This window comes from Numida meleagris, chromosome Z (assembly GCF_002078875.1).
Source record: "Numida meleagris isolate 19003 breed g44 Domestic line chromosome Z, NumMel1.0, whole genome shotgun sequence".
NCBI lineage: Eukaryota > Metazoa > Chordata > Aves > Galliformes > Numididae > Numida > Numida meleagris.
This window is the reverse complement of record NC_034438.1, coordinates 41,027,373-41,043,991: the sequence shown is the minus strand read 5'-3', so window position 1 is coordinate 41,043,991 and position 16,619 is coordinate 41,027,373. Positions and strand designations below refer to the sequence as shown.

The following is a 16,619-nucleotide window of genomic DNA, read 5'->3' as shown; positions in this document are numbered from 1 at the left end:
TTCCTTTTTTCTGCTCATTCTGCTACACTTACCCACGTCTTCATGAACAAATGCAAAATATGTACAGCTACAGTTTATAGCTTGTCTACTTTGATTACACATTTTATGCAATATCAAGAACATTAATGATATAGGTCAAGGTTACCATACTGGTGGCTCTGTAGAACATTTGGTCCTTTAGAAGTTTAACATACTGCTATGTTATTGCACAATGCATTGTAACATTATTTATTCTCTGAAATGACTATAGTAGTCTCCCTAGTAAATCAAAAAGAAGATGCCACTAACTATAATTTCAAGGTTTTGTGAGTTTGGATTTTTCTTTTGTTTTGTTTTATTGGTGGTGGTTTTTTTGGTATGCATTCTTTCAGTGCAAAACCCACCTGCTTGCTTTCAGGCTGGAGCCTGTTTTTCAGTAGAAGCATCACCTCAGATGCCTTTTTCTTAAGCTCATAAGACCCTAAGACAAAATACAGCAGGCAGAAACTTGGCAGCTCTCCCTCTGTCACCTGCAGCCTTCTCCCACTGGACAGTATCAGTGGACAATTTTCTTTTCCACTACTGTAATTTTGAAAATCAGTTTCAAATTCTTTTAGAAGATGAAACTCAAATTCTCAAGTGAAGGGGTTTCAGTGGATGCTCAGTCTCTACCTAGCTTTCTATGTGAACTTCCACGACAGTCTAGATAAAATCTTAAGGCCCATTTTGTAGGAATCTTCCTCTGGCTTTTTGTGTGTTTCCAGTTCAGTAGCAATTATGAAATAACATCTTTTTCCTAAAGAAATACTGAGTATGGCTTTATAGATACACTGTCATGTTTATTTGTAATGCTGCCCTTTCAATGACATTGAGAAGGGTAAAACTCCATTGTTGTCCAGTGAACTGTTTTATTCTGAAAACGTTGAAAATCTTTATAAGCTAGCTCTAAAAGCTTCAGAAGAAAGAAAACTAAAGTGCCTCAATAAATAATATATGCATGCAAATCATATATTAAATGTGTTATGAGAACACTTACAAAAATAAAATGCTTAATTTATTAAATAAAATATCCCCAACACAAAAATGAAGGACTATTTTGATCTGGCTCATATCAATCAGAAATAACAAAAAGAGAAAAAGAAAACAAAGTTTGTTTTTTATTGTCTTTTTTTTTTTTTTTTGCAGTAACGCCCCCTCACAGAGGGAGGCAGAAGTATTGAGGAATAGATAAGGTAGGTTGTCTTTTGTAAGAATTCATATTAAAAATAATCCTAACTCTAAATTTGAAATCTTCAACTTCCGGTTTGAAAAATAACAGATATGTCCATGCACTTGTCATCAACACAGTGGCCATGCAAAAGTACACACACAATGCCCATCGAACCAAAAAGAAATTATTTAAGAAAGACTGGATGTTGGTAATGACAGCACTAATACCAATACAAACATGGTGCTGAGCTCAAGGTCTTTGCACTCTGAGTAGTGAGCCATAACCTCAGAGTAATTTGTTTTCCCCAGGTATCTCACTTTATCCCCTGCCATGGCTCAAATATAACCAGTGATGTCCATGCTTTAGATTATTCATGTAGTATCAGTCTATTGTATCTGTAACATTGTAAAGGCATTTTAACATAGCTAAAGTCTTTGATTATCCCCTTTCAATGAAATATAAGTTACACCATTATGAGTTCACTATGCCTTCTAGGGTGTTTTACAAGATGAGTGACAGTTTCTGCACAAAGGGCATTAATTGACAGAGACCATGCACAGTTTTGCTTGCACAGTTTTAAAAAAAAAAAGAAGGATTGAGGAAGGAAGGAATATGCTGCTGGACAAGCAGAGTGTAAGATACACCTGCCCCAGCATCCATAGCTTGTCCTGTCTTATCAAAATCCTTAGTTTCGTTGTGTGATCCTGAAATTAGTACTGTACATTAGTAAGCCTAGCTTCAGCCTTTATTAAAAAAGACTTGCTGGAGAACATTTTTGTCCCAGTGGCGCGACAGTATCCTACCAGAAGACGAAGTAAGGGCGTGTGTTTACTTATCGTGTTGCAACATAATTGTGTGCAGTGCTGGCAGCATCTTTATCCCTTTTAACATAAACTTGTATCTGGCAATGAAAGGTACTGGCAAAGTACCTCCTTGAATCCCCTTATTCCTCAGAAAGACTCTGAAGGGAAAGTGCTAAACCTCCTCTGGCCTTCCATCAAATCATTTCAGTGTTTTTAGTGGGGTTTGATGCCATCTTATCCCACGGTTCCTCCAGATAGTAGATCACACAACACTGTCTTTTTTTCCATCTGGCTTTTTCTCTGCAAGGAATACTCTTCATGTAGAGAATACCAGTCTTCTTTTTCCACCCACATGCCGAAGCAAAAAAATTGAGGTGAATCCATAGAAACTCTCTATATCTTTACAGCAGACATCACAAAGTCCAAGTCAAATATATTTTCCCTTTTTTTCATCCACATCAAAGGCATGAATACAACAAGGCATTATTAGTTGTGGTGGGCAAACTGGAGAGTCTGCTGATATAACAGATCAGGTTTTTAAGGCCTTTGTCTATGCAGAGTTACAATAATGCAGAAGCCAAATTGATTAGAAAGACAGGAGAGAAGAAAAAGATGACAGAAACTGAAAGAGGGAGAGAGAGAAGAGATACGTCTCAGTAATGTCTAAAAAGTCAATACTGTGTCTACAGATAGAGAAGTGTACATTGCTTGCCCTTTAAAAGCTTCTCCACAACTTTGTCATTAATACTGTCAAAGTTAAGAACACATTTCAATGGAGTTCAGTGGCAGTCGAACACATTCATTCACATAGCCCGTAAGAAGAAATGCTATGAGACTTTAGCCTAAAATATCCAGGTAGACTGGAGATGCCTTGGCCAAGTTCTGAAGGAGAGAATGGATATCTTTGATATTGAGCCTCATGTGAGGTTCCCGTTGCCAACATCCCAGCATCAAGTCATACACTTCCTTGGGGCACGTGCGAGGTCGCTGAAGGACTCGGCCCTGAGTGATGCACTCAATCACCTACAAGAAATCAGAAGCAAAGAATCAGCATAGCTGTGACAACTACACAGGTCTCATCCATGAAAAAATTAGCTGCTGATGGCCACATCAGCCTCACTGGTGGCAGCCAGCTCTGGAAAGGACTGTATTTCTGGGTAGATGCATGGGGAGCAGGATGTGATCCTGAAAATCACTGTAAATGTATGTCATCAAAGAGCAATAACTTCACTAATACTAACTTCATGCATGTCCCCCCCTTTAGCTTTAAGGAAATGATGGTCAGGAAGCAGTTCCATGACCTCTCTTTCCACCCATCTGTCAACCACACTTCGTCTCAGAAGGAGGATAAGTTTCCACCTTGCTCACACAGAACATCAGTGCCCCTTTGTCCCTCCTTATACCCTGAGTGTTGCTGTGGCTAATCTCTGGAAAGGCATTACTTTTTATTCCCAGTGCATTAAGAGAGCTCCAGGTTCCTTAAATCTACTTAATAATGCTTTTGAACAACCACTTTGGCAGTGACATGTGTGATATTTAGCTGAAATCAGCCAAAACCAGTTCAGGAGTTAGCTAAGCTCCATTTCATTACCTCATCGTCCTTCTCAAAACCAAGCTATCATATACAAAGGGGCAAACTACATTCCAACCTAGTTCTGCCTGAGCAAATTTAATCCACCTTGGGAAGTAAAGGCTGAAAAGGAAGAAAATAAACCACAATATTTATGAAAATATCATAAATAGTTGATATTAAAGTTTTCGCCTTTACTAAATAAATTCACTGTTGTCCTTCCTCTATAAAAATCATATAATCACTTAAAAAGCAAGCCTCCCCACAGGCAGTTTGGAAATATATTGCACAAACCTCATTGTTTGAGAGCTGGTACCATGGCTGTTTGCCATAGGTAAAGATTTCCCATAATACAACTCCCAGGCTCCAGACATCACTTTCAGTGGTGAACTTCCTGTACATGATACTCTCTGGAGGCATCCAACGAATGGGGAGCATGGTGTGACCCCCAACCTGAGAAAAACAAATGAAAAAAGTCAGAATTAATTCCTCCGGATCTAATCAAGGGAGAGTATTAAGATGTTAAACTGGGCACATATGTGCTTTCTGTTTTTCCTATCCTTTGCCATTTGCTTCAAGGAGATTTTAAGAATTAGGGAGCTGTGATCCAAACTCCTCTCCTCATATGACAATCACTACTGTGGTACGTTTTTCAGCAGAATCTCCAAAGATATTGTTTCTGAAGTACAAACTCATCTTGAAGTAAAACATTTACTTGGCAGTTCCTGAGCAAGGAACTACAAATTAATTAATTTAGCCTACTTAAGCACTTTAAATTATGTGAGATTTACTCTCCATTTTAAGACTCAGGAAACAATAAGTGATCCATGCAATGAAATGTGCCCTGATGATTCTCCTACAAAATCAGTGATATCAAATGCAATTCCACAGAGAACTGACTGCATTATGTAGTAGGATCAAAATCTACGTGGTTTAATCTCTTAACTTGAATTGAAAAAAAATTGCCCGTTTGTAGTTTCCAAAATTAAACAACACATCTCATAACATTTTCCCCATTAACTACCCAGTCCCATGTAGCTTTACAAAATTTTCAGTCCAATGGATATATTCTCTTATAATAAACATCTTTTAAGACATGGAACCCAGTCCCAAATCAACTTACATTGAATTCCCATGGAACTTTTTACTGAATTATTGCCTTTCTGAAGATCACTTAAAACATTTTTTTGTTTTCCAAAAATGCTTCCATAAAATATCATCATCTAACCGTAATTTATATCAACAAAAACAATCCTTATTTCCAGTTTCTAAAGAATCTGTTGTTCCAGATATTTCCCTTTCTGACTAGATCACACCATTAAAGAAATCTACTCAAGTACTTTTAAAATAGTGCAATGGGCTCAGCTACTACGATGTAGATATATAAACATTCTGATTACTTTTACACCAAGACAGTTATGAATATTTTCAAGGAAGTAAGAAAAGAGCAAAATTTTTTCAAGGACGTCTAAATTTTGATTAATTATCTTTTTCCTGTGTGAAAATGTATTTAGTTATGAAACCATATTTGCACTTCCAAGGTTCGGTCAATTCAATACATCATTTCTTCTTGCGGGATTTTTCATATCTGGTTATAAATAATGCTCTCCTTGTTCTTATGTTAAAACAGCAAATGGAAAGAAGACCCAACAGAAGTTCAGTCAGGGTTCATATTATTTCTAAATCACTCAGAACATCCATTTACAGCTATTTGTCAGTGATTCAGTGTTAGTGCAGTATACCAAAAACACAGCTATGACTTCTAGAGCTCAGCTCAGTTCCATGCATTTCTGCAAGTCCATACTTGCTACTGAATCTGTAAAAACAGAAAGTCATGACAAAACTTTCACAGACTTCCACACCTAGTATATTATTAGGCACTTCTCCTTCTATCTGAGAAGTCATGTGAGTGAGGGAGGAGTATTTTTTTTCAGATGTCAAACAAAAGGCAGGTTCCCAAGTTTAATTTCTGATTATGTTGTGGATTTTCTTCTGACTCGATACAAGCTGCTGTCTACAGATTCTAGAGCTATTCAAAATGGACCCTATGCCTGCATCTTCCAGCATAACTTAAAAACATACAGGTGAGCAGTCCATTTACACAGAATGGATGTATGTTTTTAAATGCTTTTTTTAGACTTTATGATGCAGTTTATCCCTCTGACTGGCAGAATTCCTGTAAGACCCTGGTAATCAGTATTTTTAGTAGTCTTTGACCAAGTCACTCAAAGATGTGGAGAGTTTGAAGTGAAGCATGAAGAAAGCTTCAGTTTCCCACCTTATCATAAGCTAAACTGACATGGTAACCAAACAGCTCCAAATCACCACTTTTACTACTGTCTTGAGAGACATTTCATTAGCAAGTCAGAAAAGTTAGTCCCTTTGAAACATGCAGTCACATACACCCGGCCAAAGGGCAAGTGCCATTAAAAGATGATTAGTGATGAGAGGCTTTTGGTCTCATTAAATATTAAAATGGCTCTTAGATCTGCTCATCATATAGCCTCTGCAATTGGTTGTTTTCAGCAATTTCTTTGACTCATTCCTTAAAAATTAATGAAAGCTATAAACAATAAACTGTCTATTTTTTCTTATTTGTCACATCCTACATTAAGAGATTTTTTAAAGAGCAATTAAAAATACCACTCTCCAAAACTTTCCCATCATTCCTTGTTCAGTAAAAAAACAATGTACTTGTGGTAGAGCTCTGTGGCTAGTTCCCAATGTCATTCAGTAACACGAATATCTCTAGAGCAATGATGACAAATGACAACCAAATGATGTTTTTGCAATAAACTGATCTGTAACATCATAGACCTAGCTGTCTCTCTTTGCAGTCCTAGCAAGACTGGCTCATCAGTACTGGCCCTCACCAAGAACTCAGTTTGCAGATAAGCACAAACCACAGGGCTCTTCAGCATCTTCCCACATAGCTTCGCCTGGAGTTGTGTCCATTTCTGTCACTGACTGCAGGAGACTTAACTGGGCAGAACACTGTTTTAGGAATGAGAAGTTCTGAGATGTCTCCAATTCTATCACTGCCAATATCTACCATATTAAGCAAAGGTACCTCCCAAGCCTCAGAGTCTTTGTGACAATAATATTTGACTCCTTTGCAAAAGTACCAACGCTAGTATTATACGGGGTCCTTTTTTTGCCAGATTTCAGTGCAACAACGAGAGCAAACCCGTGCAACACTGGGCAGGCTGAGCATCTTCTATCTCTGGTCCAAGAACATCTTCAACTTTAATTAAGATTTCAGCTCCGCCACATCAAAAACACAGATCAGAGTCTGATCAAAGACACTATTTCTAAATGCACATTTCTTTCTCTCTCAGTGATCAGCAGCTACTGAGCCAACAATTACTTGGCTTTGTTAGGTACATGCTCAGAATGAAGTATGTGCTTCAGAACCTTCTTGAACTGTTGCCTAGGTCTTGACATCGCAGTTCTCTGGCTGCCTGAAACAATTTGCCATTCAATTGTGAGCTGTTTTTGATACCTGTTGAGTCCAAGCACCCACAGCTGGGTCATAATAGCAGTGAAGAGAGGCAGAGTGCTTTTTGGCTCTTGTTGCCAAACTCTCAGCATGGTTAAGGGGTACTTCCCAAGAAGGATCATTGAAAGTAACCATGAGTACACTGACTAAACTTCAAAGGTTCTGAGTACTTAAAAGGCATGCTTTCTGTGTATACTTTAATAAGAAATGCAAGTGTCCTACAGGATTCATTCCTGCCATGCACACTATAATTGCAGTGCTGCTTGATACATAAACAGCCACATGCTAAGCAGACTACCACTGAAGGTGAACAACACCTTTATATTCAATCCAGCTAAGGTTATGACAGGTTTAAATATATTACAGTTTTAACTTAATATGGTATCACTTTAAAATGTTTGCTGTAGCTATACAAATGCTGCAGAAATGACAATTTTATGGATAATAAGGATATGCTTTCTTGACACTCACAGCTGCATTTTTTGTTCATTTTTATTTAGAATTAAATGGATCCTTCCTGTGCCATAAGTATTTACTTGCAAACATTAGTTTATGCAAGCAAGCCCCTGCAGTAGCCTTCTATTAAGTATACTAGCAACACTGGGCTGGTATTTAAACCAGAAAGCCTACTGAATTAACTTTTGCAATATGTGAACTATCCACAGGGAGGAGACTGCTATGCTACATCAGTGAGCTATGATGTTCTCCAAGGAGAATTTGCCACATTGTTCAATGTATGAGATGCTTTACTTTCAACAAAACAATGTTGAAAGAACAATGTTATTCCACTTGTCATCACTTTCAGCCCTCATTTTTTTGTAATGAATTTACCACTTTGAAATATGCCAAATGAACAGACTTCGAACATCATTTTTGCCTATTTGCAAACATCAAGCTTCAAGGATCACCATGTCTTAGCACTGAAGCAGGACATCTAATGCCAGAGTTAGATGAAGTTTGCTCACTCTCTGGCTTCATATGCTCCATATCTTGCTTTGCAGGCACTGGGGGATTGTGAGGTTTGTCTGATGCAGCAGCTTCTGTTTTAAGAAGGAAACTTGGCCTGTAGTACGTAATCTTGTGGCCCAAGTTTGTACATGTCCATCCATCTGTCCATCCATCTATTTAATGTAACCACTAATTTTCAACATGAAACTCAATAGAAACATTAAGGCACATTAATATTACTACTACAGACACGAGCCCTTATCTGACTGTTATCAAGATCAAGGTAGTCAGTCACTGCAACTTCTGTATGCTGTGTGAAGTATAGCTGTGAATATGCACCTCTGGTCATTGTTTTGTCTGCCACTGCTCAGCCACTGTGAGAACACAAAACCCTCTTTCCTGACATTTGTAGGGAATCCATTTGTTCTCTTACCAAGTATGAGCAAATGAAGCCTTGTGCTTCTGCTGGGAACAGGACGATATGAGTGGGGCTGGGAGAAGCCCATCTTTTTGATGAGGAAGAAACAGACTGTTTCCACATCTACAGACTGTGTGTGTGGGTACACAGATAAGACACAATCTAGGGAACAGCAAAGGTGCAAGAAATGTGTAAAGATGGTGTCTCAATCAATTCACACCAGGTTGATCCCTTACTCATTCATCCTTGGAAGAGAGGGAGGGATGAGTGGATGACCGACTTCTGCAAAGCACACCAGCTGCAGCCCAGCCTTACCATGCTAACAGTGGGAGCTGTGGTGCTGAGGTCACTACAGAGGGCTTTAGGACTCCTAAGCCATGCAGTAGGGTGCTGTAGGGTGATCAAAGATGAAGGTCCAGCTGCTGTAATCTCTCTTCCTATTAAATGACGGTAGCCATATTTGGAGAGGCTTCGGCGCTCTGTAAGTGCACCAACATCCAGCTTTTGCAAGCACTGAATGATATAATCCTTTTCCCATTTTTTCAATTTCCATCTTCAAGTTGTTGATTATTCAGAATTCATGCAGTAAAAAATACAGCAATCAACTGCACAGATTTGGAAACCAGACTTCCTTATTTATGTTCACCATTTGCAGATTCCCATGACTCCTTCTGTGTGACACTGCAGCAGTGTGTGATAGTGGCTTGTTTTTATATTTCCTAAAGACCAGTGCTACTTTTTCTACCAACAGGATAAAAGTAATCTGTTTACTTGCTCAGTCTCATGAAGCTGAATGTCTAACCCATGGGTTTCAGCCGTCATCCTGCCCACTACACTGTTTAGCCTGACTGCTGCATGCATCTCTACTGTGTCCCTCTGGTTACAAATGGAGGGCAAGCCTTTTGCAAATCAGGGTGGTAGTCATGAAAGCAGCAACACCACCTAGCATTTGCTTAAAATAACTACATGTGACAAGTATATACCTACTGTCCTTAATGCAGCTTGATCTTAGTTTGTTAAACTGGAATCACACTGCATCATTTACTTACTCCTAATAAGGCACCCTGGAAACTTGGAGCTACACAGCATTTCAAGGTAGTTTTCACAGTCTGTGTTTTGGTCTTCTGGATTGTTTCCCCATATCAGGGTGATATAACTGCAGTGAAATGTTCCCTGCAAAGTTTAGCATGTCTTGCTGTAAAAACTGAAAACCTCTCCTCTCTTGGTGAACATCTGTTCTTTCCTCCTAATAAAATCCTGGAAAATGTTTCTCACAGCACAAGAAAAAATCAATAATTGTTATTTTCATTTCTTCCAAGCCACGGCCTTGCAGACAAAGTCAATGTCGCCTCTTAAAATATCATCAGCCCTGCCATACCCACTTGCAGAAAAGCAATATATTATTATCACAGTCTCAGTCTGGATAACAAGCCATATCATTCCAGCACAAGAGGTTATGAATAACAAAATAACTTATGAAGATTATATGCCAACAGCTGAATATGTTTTCATTTCCACTTTTAACACTGTTCTAGCTCATTTTTATTCAAGGACTCATGTCTGAAGTTCTTAATTCTACCACTGGCATTGATTCACAAAACCAAACCAATGTCCAGAATAACATTTATTACACTGCAGATTCTCCCCAGTTGTGGCATATGAGTTCAGTATTGTGTGTCAGCTTTGTGCCATTGGAGATAAAATTCTTCTTATTAGTCTCTGTGAAACTGTAAGCAGCATGGAGAAGACGGAGAAAGAACAACTGCTTGCAACCTTGTGTAACACAAGAACCACAAAACAAGAAATGAAATTTGTAGATGGCAGGATTCGTAACAAACAAAATCAAGCACTCAGTCATGTAACAAACAGTTGCTCATGGATTTCACTGCCACAGGATATTGCAAACACCCAAGGCTTAGCTGGGATCAAAAAGTGATTAAGCACACTCATGGAGGATAAAAGCTGACAAGAGCTATCTAACACAGTGATAACATCTCTGGCCCAGAAAGTGCCTGAGCAGCAGAGCGCTGGAGGCTGAGAGTACATGAGGGAAATGTTACTATATGCTTAACCTCTCTTAACCTTTTTCAGGCACCCATTGCTCAAGTGATCCTGAAGAAGAAGGGCCTTTGGGGAAGCTGTTGTTTTGTCCCTATGAAGATAGGCCATGCATGTTTTCAAAAGATGGTTTTAAATCTCAGCAATGCTGAAGGAGAGCTAAAAATAATTGTCCCAAAAGGGTGGAATGACAGAAATTAACCAGATGAAATTAAGCTGTGAATGACCCATTGTATCTTATAAATTCAGCATCTTCCAAAGTCCTTTGAAAACTCAAAGTTGAAAAGGTATACAAACTATGTCTTCCACAGTGTTTTACACACCACAGTATCATAATGGGTCAGTCAACCATAATGCATAATTAACGATGTGTAGTAGTTAAATCATTATTGCAGAATCACAGAATCACAGAATTGTAGGGGTTGGAAGGGACCTCTAGAGATCATCGAGTCCAACCCCCCTGCAAAGCAGGCTCTGTACAGCAGGTTGCACAGGTAGACGTCCAGGCGGGTCCTCAATATCTCCAGAGAAGGAGAATCCACACCTCCCTGGGCAGCCTGTTCCAGTGCTCTGTCACCCTCACTGTGAAGAATTTCCTTTGCATATTGGTGCAGAACTTCCTGTGCTCCAGTTGGTGGCCATTTCCCCTCGTCCTGTTCCCACAGACCACTAAAAAGAGGTTGGCCATGTCCTTTGTCTCCCACACTTAAGATATTTATAAACATTAATAAGATCCCCTCTGAGTCTTCTTTTCTCAAGGCTGAACAGACCCAGGGCACCCAGCCTTTCCTCACAGGGGAGATGCTCCAGGCCCTTTATCATCTTTGTGGCCCTCCACTGGACTCTTTCCAGGAGATCCCTGTCTTTTTTGTACCGGGGAGCCCAGAACTGGACACAATACTGCAGGTGAGGCCTCACCAGGGCAGAGTAGAGGGGAGGATCACTTCTCTTGACATGCTGGCCATGCTCCTTTTAATGTACCCCAGGATCCCACGGGCCTTCTTGGTCACCAGGGCATTATGAAGAACTTAACCCTCCAAGAAAGGAATATGAAGTGCCCCTGAGGTAAGATCAGACAAGTGATGAAGAGGGTGATACGATTCATATTTCTAATTAAAAGCAAAGCTGCAAGTCAAAGGGACAGAAAGAAAGCTAACCGTGTGGGAATCTGCAGCACTGAGACGTAGTAGATTGCAGCCCTTCAGTGCCTCAGGATGAAAGGTCTATGCATGTAAAAAAAAATTCTATTCCTTTAGAGTATTATTTCTTTTACTTTCAGATAAGAATAATTTATATACATCAACAATAATTTATAATTGAAGTGAAAACAAAACAAAGTATGCTGTGGTAAATTAACAGGAAAGGTAACTGGTTCAGTGGACATCTGGATTCACTTCTGAAGATGGGAATACAGGACTCAGGAGAAAACAGAGAGAGATAAGACTTGGAAAAGCTGGCCTGTTAGCAGATGGTCTATTTTTTCTAGAACAAACTAGTATTCTTCTAACTTGCCATATCAAGTTATGCAACAGCATACTGTTACTGATCATTCTGATGTCATGCATGACTGATAACTCAGAATATTGAGCTCATTGGAAATCCTGTGTTTTGCTTTAAAAACGTGGTTGCTGTAACACTTGTACCCTATTACTATTCCCATTTGACCACCTGAGTGTCTGGTGCTCAGACCTCTGGATGAAGAGAGATATCAGGTACAGCAGACAATCAGCTGAAACAGCACATGTGTAAAATCCCCGCAGGCTCAGAGGTGATCATATAATGCGTCCAAACCAACAGTAAAACAATTTTAATGCAATATTAATGAACAATAGTTACTATCTTTCTGTTTTTCAAAGCAAACAGTTATAAATATAAAATTTCACTTTTTCAATTAACCCCATGGCCAAAGACATTTTAAAACCAATCTTAATGTGCATTGGAAAATGTCTCTACAAGTCTCTACCATAGCCAAAATCCTAAATTCTGTTTGCTTTTATAAAAATGGAGTTTGTGATGTGAAGAGATGCTAACTGTCAATATCAATGCACAGTCAACATCAGCAATTAGCAGGTATACTAGTGCAGACACTGAAAGTCAGTTTATGTTCACTAGGAAATCTCTACACCTGAAATAGTCTGAAAACTGTTTCTCAACATCATAACCCTTTTCCATTTTTTTTTCAATTTTACTGTAGGTTAATGTAGCATGTCTGGCTCTATCGGTCATGTCAAATTACATCATGAGAGATGAGGGGAGAAACAGAACTTGGTTTGTAGCTTTACCTCTCCCTTGTGAATCACAAAAGTATTTCTATAATGTACACCGCATGGGAGCACCACCATTCTTAGTCGAAAAGTCTCAGACAGTCAAGTTTTTTCAGTGTTGATAAATCCATCTTCTTTCCCTGGATGGTTAATTTATTGAATGGCCTACAAACATCAAGGTTAGAAAACTGTCACAGTATGTGAGGCAACAAAATGGGCAGAATCTTTAGATTCACAAATCCTAAAAATATGGGCAAATCTACTGAGTTCCCACATCTTTCCCATAGAAGAAGGAAGTTGTTTTGAACCATCAGTGCACAAGGGAAATCAGTAATTTCATGCCAGCTATTTTGGCTTGTACACAGACTGTGTAAGGTGCTGTGCAAGACGTGTCAGATCAAATCTGCCAAGTACAGGCGACATGAAGAGAGTTCAGAGATGCACTGCACTGGGAAGTATGAAGAAAGCAGAGCATGGCTTTGTGAATTCAAATGAAGAAAAAATAACCTTAATATTTCAGAGAATTAGCAAATTTTCTGTGCAGATCTCTGCGTGCTTAAAGAGCAAGTAAACATAACGTCCATCACAATCCTGATCTGTTTTCATTTCCCAAATTGATAATGTCTACATGGATGGTCTTCACAGGAAAACTTTTGAAATATTATTCCATAAAAACAGAATTTCCTTTTAAAGTCATGCTACTTTCATAACATGATTTTGATGTGTTTAAGGTGATCCCTACAGAGTGTTATCAAGTGCACTCAATGATGCTCTTATTAAAATGTTATGCGCTTCATACTTCCATGTATAGTTTTCCTTGTTTTCTCCCCAGACACATCTATTATTCTTTCTGTACATCAGATTGTTACCTTGACCCATGCCCCAATCCTGGCCCCTATGTTCATTTCCAGTGTAATCTTCAGTGGATCTTGTATCCATCAAGATATTTTCATTTTTTGCTTCAACATGGTCTACAGAAGGGAGCAATTCTGGAGTTCCCATTAGCCTTGTTCCTGTACCTAGAATGTAATCACTTTTTTATTTTATTTTATTTTATTTTATTTTATTTTATTTTGTTTTCTTTTATTTTATTTTATTTTGTTTTATTTTATTTTATTTTATTTTATTTTATTTTATTTTATTTTATTTTATTTTATTTTATTTTAATCTGTTGGATAGAAGTTCCCTGTCAAGAAACATGAGTCACTGAGCAAACTAGAAGGCTTTCATTAGCCCCTAAACTGGCTCCTGATAGGATGCCCCTCCCATCATAACAATTATGAGTTTGGAATCCCAAAACATTTTGCAGGACTCGTTCTGTATGCATGCTCCAGCTTCTGAAACAAGTGTTATTATCCAAGTCTCACATTCATTGTACTGGTTTGCTTAGCGCTAACTGGCTAATAATACTGACAAAACAGTGCCTTGCTGGCATTATAAGTGCATGTAAATATTGGCATTTTAAATGAATGTCCTCCAAGTTACTGAATTGCGGATTTGGTTTGTTTTCATTTGAATTTTTAACTTGTTTGAGAATGAGTTTGCATAGTTTTCTGCAAGAAGGATTGGGTGGTCTGCTGCTGAGAACTATGAACATAATAGTGAGGAAATGGAATTAATACATGATTATGAAGACTCCATCATAAATGTCAGTAAATCTTGACACATTACTTAAATCTGGTTACATAGGATAATTTTTTACAGCCTAATAGTAAATGCATTTATATTTGCTAAAGGTACTTAACTCTTAATGAGACCTTACCATCATGATCAACATATCTTCAATGAAAAGTGAGAGGTGGGTTCCATTTTCTGTGAGAATTGTTGAGGCAGGGAAATAGTCAAGTGGGAATCAACCATTTAAAACCATGTTTTATCATATGAGAATTACATCTCACAATTCCTAAATGAAACTCAATCAAAATTCTTACTCTTTAATGTCAGACAGCTTCCCAACATCCATGTCCTGCCTTTGGCAGTCCTGACATAAATAGCAGGAAGAAGATATCATCTTCAAGACTGCCTTGTCTCTAAAGAAAGCAAGGGGGACTTTTCTCTGTTGAAGAAACCTATGATGATGAGCACTTGCCCAAGTGAGGTCATCTTACTGTAATAGGGACCTCTTTGCTCAGTAGAATCACTTTAATGAAGAGGCCTCTAGTAAAAAAAACAAAAAACAATTCAACAAAAAAGAACAGTTCAACAAAAAAAGAAACAATTCAACTTGCCCTGGAGAGTGAGGAAAAGGAAACAAGAAGAGTACCAACAAAAAAGAGCATACCTGGAAAAGAGGAAAACAGAGGATGAACAAGAGTTTGGGGAAAAAAACCCCAAATGGTCATGACAGAAGACCAGGCATGTGTGAATAATCTATTCCATTCCTTTACAATCTATCTATTGCAATGGGTTTCCATAATAAGCAGTTGCTCAAGCAATTAGCAGCAAGCACTGCCCCTGATGTAACCTTCTTTATTGTGCACAGTCCTTTTACGGACAGGCCGAAGGCTGAAAAATACTCTTTCAGACCTAGTCTTATATGTGCCTTTCAGTTCAGCATTACTACTCCAACTGTAACTAATCAGTAACATTAACAACCTCCTGCATAAGGTGTCTTACACTCAAAACACTGCCAAGTTACAAGACGCCTCAACCTTTCTCTGCTTCAGTGAAAGGAATGCAATATTCAGAATGATCACTGCTGAAAAGAATGCAACATTCAGAACAAGAACACATACCATTTCACCTCTCCAGCATGTAGGACGCAAAAAATGCAGTGTTGCTGGTAATTTATTTTTCCTCTAGGACAGAGAGATGGGGAATGAAAGAGAGTAAAGTAGAACTGGTACCTTCTCTAAGATAATACAGAAAACTTTCTACTGTCCTGCAGGATCCCACAGACCCCTACCAGCAGGAGACAAGCCCACATTCCATGGGCTCCTGAGGGACTTTACAGGTCATGAGTGACTGTCAGAAAGTCCTCATGGAATTGTGCATTTCAAGTGTCACTGCCATAAACAGGGCTTTCTCCTGATTCAGGCAGCACTGCCTCCCAGAGTAAGCCTACGGGCTTTTCTCAGGTGAAACTCAGAGGTCTGGGGAAAGAATGCCAAAACTATGATTGGCCCTGCATTTCTAGGACTCTTGGGATTATATCTGCCACCATGGGGAGCTGTTCCCACCAAAACAGTTATTGTATTTGCATTCTGTCTTGCAGCAAAATTACAGCTTTTGTTTATTCTTCATTTGTACCAGGAATTTTATCTCCAAAGTCTAACACTGGGCCAATGGTCTTTTATCATTACTATCCATGAACTTGTTCTCATTTTAAGTTGAAATGCACAAACAGGAATGTCTGTATCTACTAAGATCCTTATTATTTTTGTCTGGGATTAGCATTCTGTGAACATGTTCCATCACTGTGGATGAAAACATTTCTTTGTGGCCATAGAAGGCCAGGCCTTGGAAGTCACCCTTGATGCTCTCAACAGGCAAGGGAAGAAATATATACTTGCTGCACTGGGATAGGTACTAATTTCTGTAAGGTATTTGTCAGAATTCATCTCCAGAACACTTCATCTTAGCATATTAAAATCAGATAAACACCTTCTTATCATTAGTATTGCCAAGACTGTTAACATTTTAAAATTAAAAATTTAATATTTGATGTTAATCTTAGTGCTACAAAATACAATCATAGTTAATTTTGAGAAGAATAGGTATTATGTATACAGCGAAAGAGAAAAATGCACTTTGATGAAATATTGAGCTGTATCTCTGAGAGGGAGCTGAGATGTACAATTCAACCTTTTTCTCCTATTCCAAAGAAAAGAACAATATTTTTATATCGTGCAATGATATTCAGAAGTAATC

The 16,619-nt window shown here is 38.5% G+C and overlaps 1 protein-coding gene across 3 annotated transcripts in view; it reads right to left on the bottom strand.

The window, feature by feature from the left end:
* NTRK2 (neurotrophic receptor tyrosine kinase 2) overlaps window positions 1,114-16,619 on the bottom strand; it is a 207,790-nt gene continuing 192,284 nt past the window's right edge. For all 3 annotated transcript variants that reach the window (XM_021380843.1, XM_021380844.1, XM_021380845.1), the window contains 2 exons: window positions 3,857-4,015; window positions 1,114-3,015 (listed from right to left, as the gene is read on the bottom strand). In XM_021380843.1, the coding sequence (XP_021236518.1) occupies window positions 2,830-3,015; window positions 3,857-4,015 (345 nt within the window). In that variant the 3' untranslated portion in view covers window positions 1,114-2,829. The remainder of the gene's footprint in view (window positions 3,016-3,856; window positions 4,016-16,619) is intronic.